The sequence below is a fragment of the Xiphophorus hellerii genome, chromosome 22 (genome assembly GCF_003331165.1).
Source record: "Xiphophorus hellerii strain 12219 chromosome 22, Xiphophorus_hellerii-4.1, whole genome shotgun sequence".
Lineage (NCBI taxonomy): Eukaryota > Metazoa > Chordata > Actinopteri > Cyprinodontiformes > Poeciliidae > Xiphophorus > Xiphophorus hellerii.
Genome location: NC_045693.1, coordinates 19,638,170 through 19,653,448, shown reverse-complemented (window position 1 = coordinate 19,653,448; position 15,279 = coordinate 19,638,170). Strand labels below are relative to the sequence as shown.

The 15,279-nt window shown below is 39.6% G+C and overlaps 1 protein-coding gene across 3 annotated transcripts in view; it reads right to left on the bottom strand.

Moving 5' to 3' along the window:
- Positions 1–14,983, bottom strand: part of LOC116713177 (ankyrin-3-like) — a 135,890-nt gene extending 120,907 nt beyond the window's left edge. Inside the window, exons 1-2 of one of the 3 annotated variants that reach the window (XM_032553200.1) lie at positions 14,738–14,983; positions 14,114–14,663 (exon numbers count right to left, since the gene is read on the bottom strand). In XM_032553200.1, the coding sequence (XP_032409091.1) occupies positions 14,114–14,182 (69 nt within the window). In that variant the 5' untranslated portion in view covers positions 14,183–14,663; positions 14,738–14,983. The other 2 variants (XM_032553201.1, XM_032553199.1) reach the window with 2 other exon arrangements.
- Between the last annotated feature and the right edge of the window lie 296 nt (positions 14,984–15,279).

The following is a 15,279-nucleotide window of genomic DNA, read 5'->3' as shown; positions in this document are numbered from 1 at the left end:
TGAACAAATTACAAGTTCACTTTTTCAAAACGTTTGAGTCAAGAATAAAAGGCAATTTCACTTTAAGGTTTTCCATAAATACAGACCTATTCAATAAATTTGAATATTACTGAAAAGCCCATTTATTTCAGGAACTTTATCGCTATGTTTAACACATTATATGGATTAATTACACACAAAGGATGTTATTTATGATAATGATGATAATACACTTGCATGTTTTAAAAAACAGGCTATTTCAAATTCGAATATTACATGATTAGACCAATGAATAACATATTTTATACAGAAATCAGAGTTTAATGAAAAGTATGTTTAATACCGGCTTAAAGGTTGATCTTTTCTAAAGGTCTAAACAAATGGGCCTCATCTAAACTCTAATTTGTTGAATATGACTGTAAATAAGCCAATAAACAGTGAATGCTGAAACAAATAACGCATTTTGTAAACAAGATATTTGATATTCTTTCAAAATGTCCCATTTTGTAGAGCACTTGAAGGATCTGCAACATCCTTACGGTGTTTGATGCTGCAGATAATGACAATGATCACCTCTTGTAAAAATGTCCATTCAGGTCATTTCATGGACAAACACACACTCGTGCAACCACATACAAAGGCTATCTCATTAGCAGATTCACACCCTCACAGCTGGAGTTTGTCACATTGTGTGTTTGCTGCCTCTGACCCCAGGCCAGGAGAAACCATGCTGCTGTCCAGGAAAACACAGGGACATTCTACAGCAAACACACAGAACAAAACACGCAACACACACATGAGACTTGCATGCTTTGCCCATTTGACTCCCAATGGCCTGATTCTGGTAAAGCAACAAATTGAACAATCATAACTCATAGATTCTTTTGTAAAACAAATATTCAGAAAAACATTCTTCTATTAATTTAATTCTTACATTTACATCCTCTCAAAGTTACACATTTGAGGGTGGACTCTCATTACAAAAAGCCCACTTATGCAGCCTACAATTGATGATTCTGGCCTGTGTAGCAAAAAGTAAATTAATTAAACCAAATGAAGTAGGCAATGAAATCAGTGACTATCAGAATTGGTGGTGGATGGGAGAATACATTTAAATGTTTGCTCATAAACAACAAAAAAAGTGCCACTATCAGTCACTGACCAGAAACAGAAAGCATCTGGGTTTAACACAGACAAAAATATCTCAAGGCAAACAAAAGGACAGATCCACACAAAGCAGACAGCCACCTTTACTCTCTCCCAGAAGCGCATGGCGCATAATCAAATCAAAGCCACATTAGTCTGTCTTCAGCACAAATTGAGATATCAATATCAAGTGAATCCCATCTGTCTGGCTCCTCTGCTCTGAGGAAAGGAGAGCAGATGAGTTGGAGAAAGATTTTTATTTTCTGCCACAATAAAACTCAACAAATGTCAAAGTTTTACCAGAATACTGAGGAGACATTTTTTCTTCTTATGTAATACTGTGGTAAAGACGCCTCCTTTGTGACTATTACAGAGGGCCCAGGGAATATCCTGAACAAAAGCTATTTCAGGTTTACATCCAAGGATTCAGTACCTGTTGGGAATCTATGTTCTTTTATCTCTTAAAAAATGTCCCCCCCTTCACGTCCTTCATGACACTCATCCATTATCTTCATCCACCTTCCTCTAGACTGCCTACCTAGTCCTTTCAATCCATTTTTCAAAAGGTGTGACAATACTGTAGCTCAGGTCATGTTGCCTCAGGGCTCACATGATAAGCCTGTCAACCCAGAGCTGGCTGCCCCAAAATAAACCAAACAAAAAATGTATACCTACAAAATAATCTTCAAAACCGTGTTGTACATAAAAGGTGGGTTTTACAGCAGAGCCTCTGTTGACAGCTGATGGAAAGTCAAAAAGTCTGATATATAAACACAAGAATCACAATGGAAATGAATACTTCAATATTTCATTGGGCAATGACACTCTAAGGAAACCTTCTTTTCAAAAAAATACAGATCTTTCGCAAGAGGCCCAGAACAGTCGGCTGCATTCAAGGAATCATTTACCCTTTCTAACCTTCCTTTGCAGCTCTACTATGTAATCAGCAAACTTATTTTTACTTCAGTAAAAACAGTTATTCGATTGTTTCTTTTTTTTTTTTTCCAACTTTAAATCAGAGCCAGATGTTTCGGATACTCCGCAGGAAGTCTTACTTCTGTGGCTGAAACTCTGTCCTTAAAAACTAACACCCTGATCCTCTTCAGTTAGGTTTTGGGTAAGAGGCAGGAAACAGAAATCCCTCTCTGTCTCCAGCAGGATCCCAAGGCAATCCCAGGCTAGGAGACTAACGCAGTCCCTCTGTCAGGGTGGTATGTACCTGAACAAACCTTAGAGGGGAGGCACCAGATACTGAAACCATCTCAGTAGACTCATTTCAATGCGGAGGAGCAGTGGCTCGACACCTTGCTGTTATCAGAAGACAGAAATTCTGGTTGAGCTTTGAATTTGTCTTCAATTTCCTGGGTTCTTCTCTCAAACGTTTTGCCAAATACACTGACATACCTTTCTTGTTTAGCAAACCCTCTCTCATATATGTGAAGCACACAGCACCATGAAGATTATGGCCTAGCTTAGAGTATTTAACATGGATGAATCAACGGAAACAAAACAGCAGAAGCATTCAGATTATTGCTCCTTTCGGCAACTTTCTGAGATCTAATCTTCCAATTGCACCATGACAGATTATCTAACAGAGGATTGTTCAACATAAACTAAAGAGACTGATCAGAATCTGCCTGGGTAACTTCTCTAGAGATGTGAAGCATAATGTAAATTTAGAGAATTACAACTCCTTTAAGTAAAAGTTGTCTCTGCAGCAGTCTCTTGGGCACAGAAACATCTGAGTCACTGAATGAAAGAAAGTGAACATTGTTCTAACCTCAAATGACATTTATTGTCTGAACACAGGTAGGATGTAGGATCCAGAGCGAAGGTAACCATCTCTGGGCCCACCATCAAGCAGCCATCTTTTATACAACACAAGAACATTTTTTATCCTGATAAGCTATTTAAATAAGTCAAACCCAGCCTGTAAAACAACCACCAGAACAGAATTATGTAGATAGCCTTTAGAAAAGCAGAATCATGCTGAAATATAGATTTAAACACAGAAAGGGTGATTCTTAATAAACACTGCACGGCATGTTTCCTGGATATTTCCCTCACCTGGTTTTCTGGCACTGCCTCATCCTGAATCGTGCCAAACTGGCAATCTGCTTTCTATTACAAAGCACACATTTTGATTCTTTGGTGTTCTCCCTTAAATACTTTCAATTTCCTATCCAGAAAATCCAGGACCCTGCCGTTAAATGCATCTTCAAGCAGGAAGTTCAACAGCAGGGTCTTAACAAACTGCAGATTCGCTGTGAGACAGCCATCTCCCTTCACTTCATTTTCTTTTATTTATTCATCCTACTCTCCAAGAAGCTCTTATTCTTCATCCAATGGAGGAAGCACTAGTGAGCCATCTGGAACGGCTCCACTGGAAGTTTTCCCGATCCCAAAATACATCCACTACTTCAATAAACAACACCTGAGAACAAAAACTGGCTACGAGGGAGATCATTTACTGTCCTTCACAGTAAATGATCTTTTCTCAGTTATGAACAGCATCATAAATGTCACCGGCCTGATGGAAGTCATAGAAGGGTCACAGCTATAACGTTTGAATCTGTCATCTGTTCTGTTCGCACCCACAGTGCTTTCCATGAATATTTATTGCAAGTACGTACAATCAATTTGCACTTCAAAAATGACAAGACATGAATTCACTTCACTTGACAATGATGTCTTCACTGTGGAAACTGGGGTGGGAATAATGGGATCATTGTTAATGTCTTCATGTTAATGTCGTCACTTTCTGTCTAATTATTTTCATAGAACTTGTTCATAGAACTGGTTAGTTATTGTTAACCAGTTCTTTCAAAAGCAGAAGAACAATAAACCAGAGCCATTTTTGGCTGACTAACTGAGAAACAACTAAGAAATAAATGTACAAGTTTCTACACTGATTGCATTTCAAAATTCAGTGCATGACCGATTTAGATTAATGGATTTCTTCTTTCTATAAGTTTCATAATTTTCTAGACACGAGTATCAAAAATGTATCTCGAAATTAGGTCACCCAACACTAGGTAGGTTCTTAAAGCACACATTTGCAACAAAATGTTTAATGTGTTCTATTTTATTTTTGCCATTTTTTGCAGACCTACTTAAGAATCGATTATCTAATTTGAAATCCTGATATAAAGCTGCTTATAAGTCAAAACGTATGAATTTATCTACACCAGTTAACTCAAAAAATGACTAAAATGTTAAACTTCAGGCATGATATGATAGCCTAAGTCAAAAATATGTCATTTAAGTATATCCATATATCATCTATGTAATGCCACAGACTACTGTAAGCTTCCTCTGAGGGACATAACCTTGCACCTTATGTCCAAGGATGAATCCAGACACCTCTACTAAGTAAGCTAGTATCACTCGCTAGTGTCCAAGCTGTTATTCCTTCGGTCATAATCCATTTCTGATGACAGTGGCTGGTGTCAGAACTTATACAGACCAATAAATCAGAAGGTCATTATTGTCTCAGCTCCTTCTTCACAACAAACCAGGGCAGCACCCCCAATACTGCAGACAATCCATCCATCCATCTGCCACTTTGTCCTGCCATCACCCGTTTACTTAAGTCAAGGAGACACCTGAAACATGCAGGGCAGGGGTACGAGAGGACCAGGTTAGGGAACCACTGCTCTAGGAAACTTATACAGGGACTGATGCCTAATGAAATGTACGTCAACATAAGGTGTTAAAAACATGTAAAATCTAAATAAGCCATGACCTGTTTTACTTTGACTGCTCTCTCGCAAACGCGGTGAGATGTTGCCTCTCCTTGAACAGGAAGGCTTGAAGAAATATTTATGTTAGTTAATTGTAGTTCTGACAGAAAAATATTTATAGGCTTTACAAAAGAGATTAGAAACTGTACACCCCGTCTGACGGATGCATCTCCACTTTTAACAAATTTTGTCATCCCGCTTAGCTCCTCTTGACAGTTGCCATAGCAACAGTGCAGGAAGAATCAATCCCAAATTGGATAACTATGAGAGTTGTGAATCTGACAGGAAAAATCTTTGTTTCTTTTTAAAATGTATTGTGTCATAATGCCATGTACTAAGAGGAGAGAGAAATTTGAGGAAAAGGAAGGAACAGAAAGAGCTTAACAGAAGGAGAAAAAAAAAAGCCCTCACGCTCAGAGCTGCTGGGAACGGAAAACGGTCTCTGATTCAGGCAAGAGTCGCTGCCAGCAGAGGAAAGTACCAGTCAAGTGGATATCCGAGCGCACATCATTACACTAGATGTCTCAAAGCAGCTGCATTCTGGGTCACCAAGCAGCCCCAGCTGAAAATCTTCAGCTAGTTCACATCCAGACTTATCCAGTAATTCAACAAATCTATTTTTAATTACACAAAAGTCTTCACAAATTTTTAATTAGACATTACGTTGCAGCTCGGTACGCCTTTTTGTTAAACGGTGAAAAACACTCGTTTAAATTACTCTCTGGCCTCAGTGTTATTGATTCATTCTTGCAGACAGACATGAAAGAAAACAAGAGAGGAAAAAAAACTAACCAAGGCCTTAAAGATTGCTTGTTTTTTCATCGTGAATGTGGAGGAGAATATGAAAAATGAACTGAAACAGACTGAAGAGTGGGTTGTCACTGCTGAGTATATTTGTTGATTAGATCTAGTTCAGGAGCTTGTTAGCTGACTGTGTTCTGTCTGTCTCTAACGTTGTGTTGCTGCGACTGGACTTGAAGTGTCAGCTTAATACATAGAAAGCAGAAATAACATCGTTAATCAGTGCCAAATCATTTCAAAAGGATAACTTCTTTAAAACTGGTCAAGAAAATCAGACCAGACATGTTGGATTACATAAAACACAAGGTGTATAGCAACATATTTCAACTCTGCAGTAGTTCTCAGTAAAGTGAGGTCTGTCTCATGAAGTCCTGTCCAGCTGATGCCACCCTTTTATTTTGAAGGACAAAAGGAAGTACTTCTTGAGTTTTTCTATTGTGTTGAACACTTGATTACCGAAATACTTAAAAAGCCTCATCCACTTTTTTTTAAAGAGTCTTTTAGCCTCAATAAAGCGGTCTTTAATGAACAGTATAAACACAGTAAACTGGATTCGGAAGCTTGATTCAGTTTCTGATACTGGAAACGGAATCCATGACGACCATGTGGAGGAATACAGCCTCTGCACATCGTGTGCGTACTCTAGACTGAGCCATCCAATGGTCACAAAAAAAAAAGCTTCCATCACTTAAAAATGCTTCCATGTGATGTATAAATACCAAAATGGCTAACTGTTAGCTGCTAAACACACTGAAAAACAGTTTAAGATTAACTTTAGCAGTTAAAAAAGTAATGTAACGAATAAAAACTCAATAATGCAGGACTTTCTTCTGTTTTATATCTTATTTAATAAGTTGATTGTATCAAATTCCAGATGTGATTTAAATAACTTTGTTAAGAATTATCTATGATAAAAGATATGTAAATTAATCCAGAATTGAACTGAACTGAAATGTATAGTTATTATTTAAAAATCAAAATATTGAAAATGTTGGAAATTTAAATATTCTGATGCCAGAACCGAGAAGTTACTCTGATGACATCATAAGCTAAGGGGAGCAAAATTAGTCTGAATCACTCCCATCACGAGCTTTTCCCTTCTCCTCTGTCACCTCACCCTCACTTCTCCGTCTCCTGTCGCTCTTTTCAGCCCTCTCTATTTCACCTTCTCCCCTGGTTCCTCATCTTCATTTTCACCTCCTCCTCCTTCCCCGACTTGACGGAAGCACAAGATCAGGGACGGTTCATCTGAGATTGATGGAGTTCTGACAGGCTGATCCCTCTGCCCTCTCCTGAGGGCTTGCAGCTGTGCCCAAGCTCCCGGACGCCTACCTACCCAAAACTCACATCCACAGAGAAACGGCAGGAACGCAGCCGCCCACGTGGGCATGCATGCCTGCATTTATAGAGCTCCGGAGGAACGGCACATGTGGATTCACACACACCTCCACACAGACTTGTGGAAGTGTGTGGACTGCTTTATATAAGTAATCACATTTTGGTGTTGTATGTGGAACATGTTGAAGATAGGGCTAAGAGTCTTCGGCTTTTAAAGCATAAAAGTAATATCAATCAGGTTCAACTTCTAAGTAGACATGTATTTTTCCATTGCTGCTGGCATAAAGTCGTTTTAATAAGATGACAAAGAGTTTCTGATCATTTTCATCTGCACTCAGCGCATAAGAATGTGATTCTGCTCTTCCTCCGCCTGCTGAATGGCACTGCCTAGTTGGCTGAATGAAGGATAACACGTTTTTGTTCATAATATTTTGCTTGCAAAAAACAGGAAGAGTTATAGTGTGTGGGAACTAAAAAAAGATCCATCATTTTCTTGTTGCCATCTCCACTGTACGGCAAGTAGCCATCAGCTTGTTTTCTACCTCAACGCATAATGTTTAGTGAGAAAAGCACCGTTCTGTCCTGCAACAAAAAACACAACAAAAACAACAGAAAGTACTCTCTGGCATCGTAAAACTCTACGTTTTTAGGAACATTAAGGTTTTGCATGCAGTTACAACTGTATGTCAGTGTATGCATCTTTCAACAGCAACCCATCTTTGCACTCAACTGAATTACGCACCCGAAACAAGCTTAATGCAAACATCACGAATACTTTAGAAAAATCAACTTACGTCCAAATGGCTACCTGTAGCATCCAGCTAGCGCAAACTCCACGTAGCTGCAGATGCCAGTCGGAGGAATCCCCCGGGGACGGAAGGGGATTTCCCCAACAGCTGTGCGTGCTGCGTCAGGTACAGCTGGCACATAGGTTGACAACACGTCAACACAACATAGCTCCAAAGTGACGTGAACGTGTTTTATTTAAAAAATATATATCAAAACATCAACCTTGAACATTTTTTTTCAAGCGGTTATTTGCTCTGCTCCAACCAAACCTGAAGTCAGTTTTATATTTTGGAACATAATAAAAATCGAATTAATTTCAGAAATTGAAAAATATTCCTTGTTTAGTATTGTGACCAAAGAAGAAAAAACAAGCAAGCCGCTATGTGAGCCTCTATGTGTTTTTATTGCGATTCACACTTTAATAGTTATTTAAAAAGTATTTTCTGGAACAAGACTTTCATCCATTCACCCCTTCATTCACTCACAGTCTGCACGGTTCACCTGCTGCTCTCAGACTATTTCAGTGTTTTCCTCTTTTCTTTTTCCACATTTTCTCTCCAGTGGTCCATGAGGCATAGCCTCTTTAAGGATTTGTTCTGTGCCAAGTCCATTAGCGTAATCTCCAAAACAAAAGCCGCACCTCGTTTGCTCTCTCTCTCACACACACACGCCCACACACACCCACACACACACACACTTCACATCCTCCATCAGCACATTTACCAATGCTCCCCCCTCCTGTTATCTGGGGAATGTGATGTGCCATTTCTCTTTGAAGGCACTGTCACAGAACGGCTTTATTTCGCCTGTTCTCCAGACGCAGGCCTCTCCATCTCTGGCAGGGTTTTTCCATTCAAGACAAAGAACAGGGCCAGCTGAGCTTGGAAGCCCGGCTGGCTGACTGTCTCATTAGGAGCAAGACAACACTGAGTCAACACAAAAGAGAGGGGACGTATTTATTCCAGTGATAGATGGACTAATGGAGAAACAGAGGCTAAGTCATCACATTTTGTGTTTAACTGGTTGATTTTATCTGGTAAGTTCAGTCGGCGAGCATAGGCTTTTTTCCTTTTTCTCAAACAAATATAGTTTTTGTGCCACAGGTTGCTCAACAGCAGCAGCAGCAACTTGTTTGTGACAGAATTTCCAATGTTGCAGTGATAACGCATTTCTTACCTGTGCCAGCATGCTTGACAGGCACACATTCAGAAGGTTCAACTGAGGATTTTTTAAATTTTCTGACACAAGCACCGTTGTTTCTTACACAACCCTTTTTCGCTAAGCAAATCCTATGAATAAATCTGTCCACAGATTGGCTCGGCTAAATGGTGCTGAATTTGGTCTTAATGAAGTTTTGCAGGTGTCCAATACAACATATGAACTCCGTTTATGTGCATTTTTAAAATAATCGCAAAAATTAAGAGCTATTTTTCCCTAAATAATGGATTTATGTTATTGAGAGAGAGCTTGGGTTGTTGTACTCAAATATTAAAAAACACAAACAAACTTGACCCAGTTTGTTCAGTTAAGAGTTCAGTTCAATTTTTAAGTAAACAACAACTTGATCAAATTTTGTCGAGGCTCTTTCACAAAGAAATAAGAAATGGCATGATGATAAAACATACGACATATAATCGTGTCACAGGGTTGTGTTCACTTTAACTTACCTCAGAAACAGCAACTCTTTTACTTAAGTTTGCATTGGTATTAGCATGTAGCTAGTGGTCTACTTTGTTCAGAATCCCCACTAAAAACACAAAAAGTAACTTTAAATATTGTTTTGTAATTCTTTTGTAGTCTTAAAATTACAGGCATTAGTCTCTAAAGTGTAGTTCAAGCCTAAATTTGAATTCTAGTGCGAGATTTTTACATATCCCAGAATGCCATTATTATTGGAGCACATCCTGCTTTTATATATGAGGCACATAAAAAACAAGCTAAAAAATGTGTGTATCAATCTGTATCATCATATAAACCACTTTTGTTTTTTTCCCTCCAAACCTCAGTGGAATGGATGGTTGGTTAGAAAAGGGGGTTCAGACATTTCATTGGTGCTGAACCATAGTTGGCACTCTCTCAAAATTTGTGAAATAAATCGTGGAATTATGCCTGGTACTAGTCGGCTTGTTGGATAAAGAAGGTAAATTTATTTTACTATTTTCTCTCTCCAAATAGTTAACCTGATTTTAGATTCTGAAACCGACATTCCTCTTTGTGCATCCACTGGTTTCTTTTTTCGAGCACATCTTTCTTCCCTTTTTTTCTGTTTTACGTGGGTAAAGAAAAGTGTAATGTAAGCTACCTAAACAAACCAACTCGAGTCTTATTGCCTTCTGACTCGTGAGCACTCAGCCAAACCGCACATTAAAATGCTTCATGAAAAGATTCAACTTGACCCAACCGCAGCTTCTGTGTGACGACAAGCAATGCAAGCAAATGAATTTTCCGTTTCTGTGCTTGTGCGAACGTTTGTGTTGGGTAAACCTCATTATCTCTATAACTACATCACATTCTTATTATTAAGCATCTCGGAGATCATCCGGCGCTCAGAGGAACATCAAAGTGTTTCACAAAACATTAACAAACGAGTCAGAAATGCACACACAGCAGCCATGTTGTTCTTAACACACACAGGCCACATTCTTCAAAAGCAACTAATGGTGACAAAACTATGGAAGCCCGTTTCCGCCACTCTGTTAAAAAAAAAAAAAAAAATTATCTCATTATAATGAGATAGTATCTCAAAATAATGAGATACTATCTCAAAATAATGAGATAGTAACTCAAAATAATGAGATAGTATCTCAAAATAATGAGATAATTTTTTTTTTTACAGAGTGGCGGAAACGGGTTTCCATACAAAACGACTCGAGTTGGGTGTGTTGATTTATGACGTCCGCCGTCATCACAATCAGTCTGGGACCTTGAGTGGAAAAGATGTTTGATCGTATCCTTGAGCTTTCCACCTGTCACTGGAGATGCCTCATGAAAAATATATCCATCTTCTGGTCACTGTATTCACCTCCTCCCCCTGCCTGCCTGCCTGCTCTCACCGTCGACATCATTCGCTCAGAGCAGAAACTAGTTGCCATGGCTACAGTCATTAACACATCTGGCATACTTATCGGGCACGCGCGCGCGCTCACAAGCAGCAAAACACAAACCCACATGGGTATGTGCTTGCACAATAAATGGTTTGGTTTCACATGGGGAAGACAGGGGGTTGGGGGACATGAATATGTATTACTTTTTCTGTGCTGCTCTCAGTTTCAGGGTTGAGGTCCGCAGCTCGTGTGTGAGCGGGAGATAACGGGTTGAGGTTTGTTGGGGAGAACAGTGAGAACTTTGGGCCTCCGACTTAATCCCATGGCTGAATTTAGCCTTCTTTATCTACATATGACAGGGAAGAGAGATGCAACTGGAGAATCCTCATGACACTGAAATTATGTCCTATTCAACATTCACGCTATCTGTTTTCTCTGAGCTAGAGCCTGTATCCCTACTGACAATTTTTTTTGTTTGTTTTTTTTGTTTTGTTTTATTATTGATCTAATTATGGTTGGAGCTTTTTCACATCTAATAGCGATGCATTTTGGACTGCGTACCAGCACACTCAGATATATTCCTGTTTTGGTGGTGGTTTGATGTCCACCTTTGACACGATTTTTACTTGAGTGGAAAATAAAAGTTGAATCAGGGCAGGTCTTTTTGTCCTTTTTTGACCTTGCTGTCTCTTGCTTCTTTGGATGTTTCTGTGCAGCATGTGATATTTCATGGTTACCAGCTCTGACAGCAGATGATACAAGGTCATTTTCTATTTTATACACGTAGCCTACAGTAAGGAAATGGGTTTACTTAAGCTCAGTACACAACAATTACCAACATGAGATCATTAAACAGTTATTTTGGTTTCATCCGATGTTATAATCTGTCATATTTTGTAAGAGTCAACAGGTTCATACAAGAATCGGAGCCCAAATATATGAAGACATAGTCTAACAAAGTATTTAGGAATATAATAGTATGTAATTTAATTTAATAATACTTTAAACGTGAACATTTTTCTTGTGGCTGTGGCTAGCACATTCTAAATTTATAACGTTAAAAGACATATTTGTAATAATTACTGGTTTTTCACTACAGGAGATTACATTGCTATTAATGCTGACTTTCTTCCATAAATAAAACCCATGAAGGCATTTTTATTTTGAGTCCGGGTTCATTGGGTTCACTGCCCTGCAGGTTTTAAATTGTTCCCTGGTTCAAAACACCTGATTCATGTTGCAGAACTCGATGGTGAACTGCTGAGGCAATTCATTCCTTTGAATCAGGAAAACATTTTAAATATCCAAAATAACAGTGCCTTGGGGACTGGGATTAGTAAAAGATGTCATGAGAGGGAGTGATCCATAATATGCAAAGATGAAAAAATATTTATCAGCAGAATGAATAATGGTGCTTAAATTTGTACGACGTACTTTGAAGAAAATCAAATGTTCATCTAGATATAAATAGATGTTTTTAAGTAAGTATTTGTTTGCTGGTTCTTTCAGCAGTGTTAAAACATTTTCTTTACATAAATCTAGTTAGAGGAACCAGATTGACAGCTTATCTTTTCTTTTTTTTTTAAACCACTAAGCACTGCTATAAATTATTTAATGGGACACACTGAATGTGTCTGTGTCATTTCTGCTCTCTTTGTCTTTGTCCTTTGGATTTTCTCTCCATTCTATGATTGCCTGGTGTCAAAGGTCTCCTTTGAAAACAGTTAAGATGAGTTTAGATGGAGCACATCTTGGATTATCTCTAGTGAACATAAACGTTTTTCTATAGGTTTTAGACTTGGAGATGGAAGAAGGGTGATTTATGTGTATTTTTTTTTTATGATATGGACAAGATTAACAAGATTCCCAGTGTATTTTAGAAGAGGAGGTCCTTTTGGAATATTTGTTGACTAATAGATCTATTTTTTTGCCATGATGAGACCTATGTGTAATTGCAAATTCAGTAAGTAGTACAGTGCAGTCAGTAACAGCTCTTGCCTAAATGACAATCTGGGTAAGCACCTCCTTCTTTGCTAGAAAAAGAGACAAGTGGTTCAATTATATAACTGGGTTTTGAAAAATAAATATCTTTCTCCATAGGTTTGAAAGCTGAAACAAAGTGGTAGGAAACCCAAGATGAGTGTAGAGTAACTCACTCACATAAATCCATATTTATATATATATATTTATCCATGTTTGAGCATTCATACCATCCCCTGACACAATGACACCCTGGTAAAGAGCCATATGTTTCATCTTGCTGCGAATACAAACAAACATTATACTGTAATGCAGTGGATTGATTGGAGAAGAATTTGGACCAATAAGGATGATTAATAATGACTGCATATGAATTGGATTAATTTGTCTTTTGGGTCAACAATTGACCCAAAAGCACTGGAGGAACTGGAGCAAGCCAGAGTTGTAATCTTTTGTAATTTTGAAAGAGAGAGGAAAAAAAAACAAAAAAACAATCAGGGTGCTGAAACGCATCCAGAAAAAATTCATCACAGAACGAAACATTCCACGTCAGAAGTCAAAACATGTTCATGCAGCAAACACCTTCAATTATAAAACCATTAAAAACAGGTCTGGGATAGCAAAACGGGACAGTGTTTACCAGACAGTGCATGTGGCTCAAACACCCCTACACACACACACACACACACACACACAGCTGTGAGAGAGTTTGACAGCCCAACAGATGCCTGTGCGTTACGTGCGTCTTGCTGCCCCCACCCTAACCCCTGAGGACATCCCCATGCTCTGTTCTCTCTCTCTCTTTCTCCCTCTCCCTCTCTCTACCCACTTCACATACCGCAGCTCTCTTAGTCACTCATTTTCAGCAACAACAAAACAACCAGACCAACCAGTTGCAGCATCAGGAAAATAATAAGCGGTGATTGATGTGCGGTTCCTCAGCTTGGTTTGGTAGCATTCCCAACCAAGCTGGTTTGGAATGCTAAGGTGAGGCTGAGCGCATATTTCTCTCTCCGTCTGAGAGCGCGCGCAGAAGACGGGCAGTAATAGACGAGAAAAACAAAACAGATGCACACACTGTGCTTCCAAATATACTGGCAAGAAACCTGCACCTGTTATAAAACCTGGTGATCAGAGACAGCAAATGAAAATAAAATCAATCAAAACAAGTCTTCAGCCACTTTTGCCTTGCCAACCTTACGAGTGAGGCACACCTCAAGCAGAAACCTCAGACTTCTTTCACATCAAACCCAGCCATAGAGAGATACAAGGCAGTTTTTCAAGCTCTCTTACCTTTTTGCCTTTCTTCTTGCGATGGGCTCCTTTCCCGCCGCCTGCTTTCTCCTTAGCCTCCTCACTCATATTCAGAGATCTCCCCCAGTTCCTCTCCGCTCCCCACTTGTGTTAAAATCCAGCATGTAGGAGCTTGTGGAGCGGAGCTGCCTTCAGCGACTCAACGTTGCCACAGAAATGTCCATTTAGGAGCAGAGGAGGCAGATTCGCTCCCATGCAGACTGGGGGTACAGTGTGAGAAAAGAGGAGAGACTGGGAAGACTGTGCTGATGCTTTTCTTTCTCTCACTCCCTCCACTCCACCTACTCCCCTTTCTCCTCCTCCCCCTCTTCCTCTCTTCTTCTTCCTCTCCACATTTGCAAAAGCGCACACTTTTTGCGAGCAAGCTTTGCTGGTTTGCTTGAGGTCCACTCCCACTTGCTGCCTTTGGTGAGCACAATTGGCAAATCTCACCAGCACCCTCTCAGGCGAGGGTGTGGAGGCAGAGGGAGAGGAGAAAAATAGAGATGGAGGAAGAGAATGAGAAGGTGGAGGAGGATGTTGGTATATTCTGAGGAAAGTAGGAGAATATAGAAAAAAGTAGAATGAAGGAGTGTGTTGCTGGAGGAATGTGCTGCTGCCTACCTGAGCATGGAAACTGGAGACACTCTCAAAAAATAAATAGCTGAGATGGAGATTAGATTGAAATAGATGGTGGATGAGAAGAGAGAAAGCTACTGGTGTTAGTGGCAGAAAGGAAAGGCTGAAAGAGAGAAAAAAGAGGCGTCATCCACGCAATCTCCTCACTCTGCCGACTGGCTGACTTCTGCTGTTCCTCTCTCCACAGACGTTGGGAAATGAAACGAGTCTCTCCACAAACAGCCTGGCAGAGAGATAGAGCGAAAGAGAGAGGAGTGAGGTGAGGTGAGGGGGAGCGGGGTTAAGAGGCAGAGGATCACTGACACGATGCATCAGGTCCTTCCAGAAAAGGAAGTGTCTCTGGTAGCCTCTGCCAGCAGGATCAGCTTACCGAAAACTGGAACAGACTCAGTCACTGAGCCGAAGTGTGTAAAAGTCATTTTGTTGGAAGGGGAAACACAGCTGGCATGCAACATGCATTTAACACTGCTACTAGCCAAACAATAATCCAATCAATGGCAACTGGAAAAAAAAAAAAACCTGTCATC